General features: G+C 36.2%; 1 protein-coding gene across 1 annotated transcript; it reads left to right on the top strand.

Annotated features, from left to right (window-relative positions):
- The first annotated feature begins 1531 nt into the window (after positions 1-1531).
- LOC132187395 (7-deoxyloganetic acid glucosyl transferase-like) lies at positions 1532-3651 on the top strand. Its single transcript, XM_059601691.1, has 2 exons — positions 1532-2070; positions 2552-3651. The coding sequence occupies exons 1-2, from the start codon at positions 1554-1556 to the stop codon at positions 3496-3498; spliced, it is 1464 nt and encodes a 487-aa protein (XP_059457674.1). The 5' UTR covers positions 1532-1553; the 3' UTR covers positions 3499-3651.
- Positions 3652-7395: the final 3744 nt, after the last annotated feature.

The following is a 7395-nucleotide window of genomic DNA, read 5'->3' as shown; positions in this document are numbered from 1 at the left end:
GTGATGGCCACCCCCAACTTTTTTCTTTTTTTTTTTTAGTTTTTTTTTTTTAAAAAATAAAATTAAGTAGGTTCCATATGTCAACATTTAATTGGTCTATGTGAAATTTCGTTAAGTCAACTGATGGAGGATTAACTTGGTCTATTATCAAAACCATAGAGACCTTGTAACGTCCCAGATTTTTAAAGTCTTATTTTAGAGATATTTATTTGATGATATATTATTCATATTAGGTAATGATATTTATTCTTGAGGAATTGATTAGATCATATGAATATTATATGAATGAATATTGATTTGAGGTTATTATATTATGATGTTGATTTTATATGAGAGATTATATCTTGATTATTTTATTGGGAGATTTAAGAGATTTGATAATTGATGATTGATTAATATAATTGAGAGTATGATTGTAATAATTGGTGATTGATTTAATGAGATTTTATTCAGTTGAGGAAATCGTGGGATTATTAATGGAAATTAGGTATTGGAGATCTTATTGGTTTATTTTAATGAATTTGAGTGATTGGCCTAAACCACTGTCACACCAACTTTCCCTAGCACCACTAAGTATTCTTTCAATTTTATTATTTCTCTTACTTTCCCACTATACCGACAATGCTTTTTCCTTCTTTGTTTCTTTACTTATTTATTCTCATCCCTTTGAACCAAAGCAAACGAGAGAGGTAGACTTGAGAGAATGAGAGTTTGGGTGAGAGAGAGAAAAAGAGCTAGTGAATAGGAAATTTCTGGATAAGGATCAATTGCAGCAGAATGAGTTTCAACAAATAATTACTTTTAATGATCCATTCCTACAATTAGAGTAAGTATTCTTACTTACTGAGTATGATATTGATATCCAATAATACAGATTTTTGTAGTTTTATAACTTGTTTGTCATTTTGATATATATGATTCAACAATGATTTATATTGTCGGAAATCAATTGACTCACTACTTCACAGTTTTTGTAGTGCTTAGAGGAATGAAAAATCAAGGTAATTATGCAATTGTGATTAGAGATTCATATTGAGATATACAAAGATTCCAAGTTGGTTAAGTTTTGTCTAAGGTTTAGACTATCGAATAGATTTGTATAAATGCCTTGTACGACATAGCTTTGGGTATTTTTGTATAAAGAAAAGTATTTTAACGGTATTGTTTTGTATTCAAAATTTCAGTTTTTCTGCTATATGAAATTATTTTAGTGTAGCATTCGAATATATTTAGAAGATAAAAGAAGAGAAATATCGGGATGTTATAGACCTCCTCTAATAAAAATGAAACACCAGAAAAAAAAAAATAAATAAAATAAAATAAAATTGTGAAACCCTAAGGATTAATTTAGTATTTAACCTTTTTTTTATAATGCACCAACTAATCTTTTTTTTATATTTTAAAGAAAAAGGTACATCTCATATTTATAAAAAAAAAAATAATAATAAAATTAAAAATTAAAAAAAAAATTAAAAAAATTGCCTTTAAAGCAACTAGGCTATATATTAATGAAGGAGCCTTGTAGCGAGAAAGCAGACCATTTAGATCTCAACATGGAGGAAGGCCCAAAATCTCCTCCGCATGTCCTAATCTTTCCCCTTCCAGCACAGGGACCTGTCAACTCCATGCTCAAGCTAGCCGAGCTTCTTTCCCTTGCCGGCATCCATGTTACCTTCCTCAACACAGATCACAACCACGATCGCCTCCTCCGTTACACCAACGTCCTAGAGCGTTTCGCACGTTTTCCTGGATTCCAATTCAAGACCATCCCTGACGGCCTTCCCGCCGACAACCCACGAACCGGCGACCACTTCATGGAGTTGTTTGATACCTTAAATTCGGTAACTATGCCTATCTTTAGAAAGATGCTGTTTTCGGGTCAATTAAATTCAAATAGTGGTAGACTGCCAGTGAGTTGCATCATAGCGGATGGGATCTTTAGCTTTCCTATTGATGTCGGCGACGAACTTGGCATTCCCGTCATTCATTTCCGTACCATCAGTGCTTGCTCCTTCTGGGCTTTCTTTCGTATCCTAGATATAATTGAGGCCGGCGAGCTTCCCATTAGAGGTATCTGCTCTTTCCCACATTATCATTTTCCAGTATTCTCACATGGATGTCACTTATATATACAAAAATGATTAGGGGCCATAGTAATTTTTGGACATAGCAAGAATTAATGTTATCATCTTGAAAATATTAGCAAATTTAAAACAAATATAGTGAGCTTTTGTGGGTTGTACATTCGTTTGGATTTGGCTTACATGTTATTATCTTAATAACAGTATGTATGTTGTAGTTTAATCAACGGTCAAGATTAATTTTTTTTAAATATCTCTTTATTTTCTTTCTCTTATTAAATGCTTTTAAAAGTAAGTCAACTTTAAGATTCAATCTTAACCATTGATTAAACTACAACATACATGCTGCATGTTATCTTAATAACAACATGTAGGCCAAATCTCATTCGTTTAGTTTCTCAACAACCAAACATGGAGTGAAATCTGTAACAATACTAAGTGGGTCTATAAATGTTAATTAATCACTCTAGGAAATGAAGATATGGACCGCCTCATAAGCAGTGTGCCAGGAATGGAAACTTTTCTCCGGTGCCGAGATCTACCCAGTTTCTGCCGAGTCAGCAACCTGGCAGACCCGAATCTCCAACTCGTTATGAACAAGACCAGACAATCCCCTAGAGCCAGTGCACTCATTCTCAACACTTTTGAAGAACTAGAAGGACCTGTACTCTCCCATATACGCACTCACTGTCCCCAAATCTACACCATTGGGCCCCTCCATGAACTCCTCAAACTCAAACTTGGATCCGAAACGACCACGTTGCACTCTCATTCTTCCAGCAGCCTCTTCGACGTGGACAGAAGCTGCATGACGTGGCTCGACGCTCAACCTTTAAAGTCTGTAATCTACGTCAGCTTCGGAAGCATTACTACAATGACAAAGGACGCGCTCATGGAGTTTTGGCATGGTTTGGTCAATAGCAAGAAGCGGTTCTTGTGGGCCATACGGCCCGACTTAGTGGACGGAAAAGGTGGCGATGGTCATACTCCGGCGGAGCTGGTGGAGGGGACGAAGGAGAGGGGGTACATGGTGGGTTGGGCCCCACAAGAGGAGGTGCTGGCCCACCCATCCGTTGGTGGGTTTTTCACCCACAGTGGGTGGAACTCGACCTTGGAGAGTATAGCGGCTGGGGTGCCCATGATTTGCTGGCCTTACTTTGCGGATCAGCAAGTGAATAGCAGGTTTGTGAGTGAGGTTTGGAAGCTTGGGATGGACATGAAGGATGTCTGTGATAGAATTATTGTGGAAAAGATGGTGAATGATCTGATGTTTGAGAAGAGGGAGGAGTTTCTGAAATCATCTGTGGAGATGTCTAGGTTGGCAACAGAAAGTGTGAGCGAAGGTGGGTCCTCTTACAGTAATTTGGACCGTTTGATCGAGGATATAAGATTGATGGACGTGGGTGCAAAATTCTGATTTTTCTTTTGTTGACTTGTTCTGAACATGGAAGACATGGATCTTTAGACCACCTATGTTATAATATTAATAAATTTGTAATTTATAATTTTCTATAAACTCAAATTTTGGGGTTAATGGATGATTTAATAATAGTAAATGTCTGAATTCGAGTCCCATTAGCTGGGATCATGTCTTATAAAACGAAGGTCACTAATTCGAATCCTTCTCATCCTCTTGTGCAAACATGTAAAAAAAAAAAAGTTTGAATTCGAAATAGTTTTACAATTTATCCTTATTTTTACTTAAATATTTTAAGTGGTAGACTTTACTTATTAATCGATAGTTTAAATTCACATGTAAAAAGTATACAATTATAATTAAATGAATAGATTTATTGTTTTTTATAAATTTAAATTCTTAGGATACTCGGTAATTTACCCACATCCATATATACATATTTTCTCGTGCAGGCAATTGACCAGCATAGTTTTTTTTTTTTTTTTTTGATAAGAATTGATATCCTTTATTAATGCATAATAAGTGCTTCCTCTAGGACAATGTCCTGCATACATAATGGAAAATTCGCACGCCATATCTGTTCTACACCTACTGACAGTGCCAATTTGGCTAAAGTGTGGGCTGCCACATTAGCCCCCCTTCTAACATGAGTCACCTGCCATGTGTGGAAATTGTTGAGCATCATCTTCACATCATTCAACATTTGTCCGTTCCTCCCCCAATAGTTATCCGGTTGATGTATAGCCTCCACCACCTCTTTGGCATCACCCTCAAGCTCCAAATGAGTTAACCCCAGTTCGGATCCCAGGACCACCGCATGCCATGCAGCTACCGTTTCTGCTGTGAGGGGATCGGTAATGAATTTCCTGGTGGAGCATTGCATAGCTAGGACACGCCCCTCATGGTCCCGTGCTATTATGCCAACTCCCATTCTTTCGGCACTGATATCCAAAGCAGCGTCCCAGTTTAATTTGACAAAACCAAGACAGGGCACCTTCCACCGCTCTGCAGTCCTGTTACAATTGATCTCAGGAATGGGTGATATATTTTTCTGTCGTTGAGTTGCTTGATCATATAGTTCGATTTGGGAGCGTGCTGCACTGAGTATATCTCGAGGGGAAACAAACTCGCCCTTGAATACTACACTGTTGCGCCGGAACCAAATATGTCGGGCTACACACATCATCAACCTGAGCTCACTGTCAGACAATCTCTCTATAAGCATTTGGAAGATATTCGAGAACTCATCAACAACACTAGAGCACTTCTGTAACTTCGGGGTGCACTCCAGCCATACGTCTTTGGCTGCCGGGCAGCTCCAAAGGCTATGACCCATTGTTTCGTTCTCCAATTGGCAAATGGGACACAGAGCCTCAGTAGTGATTCCTCGTTTTAGCAGATTCTCTTTGGTGGGCAATATATTATTACAGGCCTTCCAGGTAAACAGTTGCACCACACGTGGGCACTTCATCTTCCATATTGTCTGCCACATCCTCTTCCTTATTCCTTCAGTGGAGCATCCCCCTTGCTCTGCCATTATGAGCTCCTGTGCGAGGTGATACGCACTACGTACCGTAAAAATACCCTTCTTCGTACCCGCCCAAACAAGTTGGTCCTTTTGACGTCGGGGACTGACAACCATACTGCATATGCGCTTAGCGTCATCCTCTGTAAATATTTCCCTGATCAACTCAAAATTCCACCACTGTGTGGATTCATCTATAAGGGCTCTCACCTTGGCATTTTCACTCAAAATTCGCACAGGGGTTTGGATTAGGCCCGAGCTGGTAGAATCAATCCATTTGTCGCCCCATATGCGTATCGTGCTTCCATCCCCAACACGCCAAAGCATACCAGCATAGTTAGGTGCATTGATATGGCTCAATTTTTTCGGCAGTGGTTTTTTCCTTTAGCTTAAAGTTTGGCAAGCATACATGATTGTTTGTATTTTTCATTAATTAGAATATGTGACCGAAGTAATGTTTGAAATGACAATTCATAATTAATAAAAATAATTAAATAAAAAAATATAACTTGTCACGAATATAATTTTAATCGTTTCATCTATTATCATATGTCACATTAATTTGTTTGGAGATTATAAAATCTACTGTAGTTCAATTATTATCTTTTTAACATATTGATCGAGATCTGAAAAACACTCAGCTAATATGACAGATTAATGAATTAGGAGGGTCCCGATTAGGAGTGTGCAGATTAATCGGTATAATTATTTTTTTATCAGTTAATCAATTAACTTATAAGAAATTTTCTTATTAGGTATACTTATTTTTTTATCGATTAACCGATTAACCAATAAGAATTTTTTTTTGGGTAAAACATATGTATAGTAGACTCTTATTGTGTTAATTAATTGGCTCATTAAAAAAAAAGTTCAATAAGCTATTTTAGCCCAAAAAAGCAATTTGAACCCCAAAACAATCAATTTTTATTCAAATTAAAAAAACTCACGGTTAACTAAACTGTTATTAACCAATTAACTGTTTTAATCGAAATTTTCAGAATAATTTTTTATCAAAATATTATCGGTTAATTAACTAACCGAATTAACCGATAATTTTAATTAATTATCGAAAATAGATTTACCGATACCGTTATAATCGATAATCACCCCTAGTCATCATCGTCAATGACTGGTCCCTTTGAATTTTATAGCCAGAAACCACCGATACACATCGATCAAAGTTGTGGCACTGCGTGAAACCAACCATTAAAGTTGGAAGTTCCATTTGTTGCAATTTGTTTTTGGGTGCCGACCATCAATGACTGGTCCCTTTATGGCTTTATGAATGTTGTAGGGATTTTCTGCAATTATAGAAGAGCCTTTATAGGTCCACCTATTCAAATAATTGCTCACATGCTTGGTCGATAAATGTTGCCAAGCATATAATTGTAGACATGACTGGTCCCTCTATGGTTTTATGAATGTTGTAGGGTTTTTCTGCAATTATAGAAGAGCCTTTATAGGTCCACCTATTCAAATAATTGCTCACATGCTTGGTCGATAAATGTTGCCGAGCATACAATTGTAGACGATCTTTAACCCATGTGATACACGTACAAATTCTTGAAAATGATTCAGCGTCCTCTAACCTATTTGGAGCTGTCCAACAATTTACTATAATAGGTTTTTTATTTTTATTTTTTATTTTTATTTTTTTTTAACAATGACTTATCTAAGAATTGATTGAAACTATTACATCATCAACATTATAAAATATTTATGAGATAAAAATATAATTATCAAATTTTAAATTGAAGTTTGAGGTGATGAGTTATTAATTAATTTATTTGTCATTTATGCTAATTAATACATGGAGTTTAAGTCGCTTTTTAAACCCTATAATATCACTACAAAAATGGTGATAATTTTTTACCAGGAGTTTTTGACGTGTGGTTTTTGATGTTTATCAATGGTCAAAAGGGTGGGTGTCAAAAATCCCAGATTTTTGACGTGGCATTTCTAGCACGTCAACAAAGTTTTTGACGTGCTAAAAATGCTACGTCAAACTTTTTTGACGTGGTAGTGTTGCCACGTCAAAAACATTTTTGACGTGGCAAAACTGACACGTCAAAAAAATTTTGACGTGCTGAATTTTTGACATGACTGTTTTGCCACGTCAAAAATTTTGGCCCTTTTTTTTTAATTAAAAAATTTATTAATTTAAATTATTTTTCGATTAAAATTATTCTTCTTTTCTCCAATTTCGTTTCTCCAGCTCTCCCTCTTCTTTTCTCAATTTTCTCACTCTCTCTCTTCTTTTCTCCATTTTCGTTTCTCCAACTCTCCCTCTCTTCTTTTCTCAATTTTCTCACTCTCTCTCTCTTCTTTTCTCCAGCTCTCCCTCTCTTCTTTTCTCCATTTTCTCACTCTCT

Source organism: Corylus avellana, chromosome ca7 (genome assembly GCF_901000735.1).
Source record: "Corylus avellana chromosome ca7, CavTom2PMs-1.0".
Taxonomy (NCBI): domain Eukaryota; kingdom Viridiplantae; phylum Streptophyta; class Magnoliopsida; order Fagales; family Betulaceae; genus Corylus; species Corylus avellana.
This window is presented reverse-complemented; position numbering and strand designations above follow the sequence as displayed.

Excerpts from the sequence above, each read along its gene's own strand:
- LOC132187395 (XM_059601691.1), top strand. The coding sequence starts at position 1,554 with ATGGAGGAAGGCCCAAAATCTCCTCCGCATGTCCTAATCTTTCCCCTT. Across the intron at positions 2,071-2,551 it reads CGGCGAGCTTCCCATTAGAG|GAAATGAAGATATGGACCGC; the intron begins GTATCTGCTCTT and ends TAATCACTCTAG.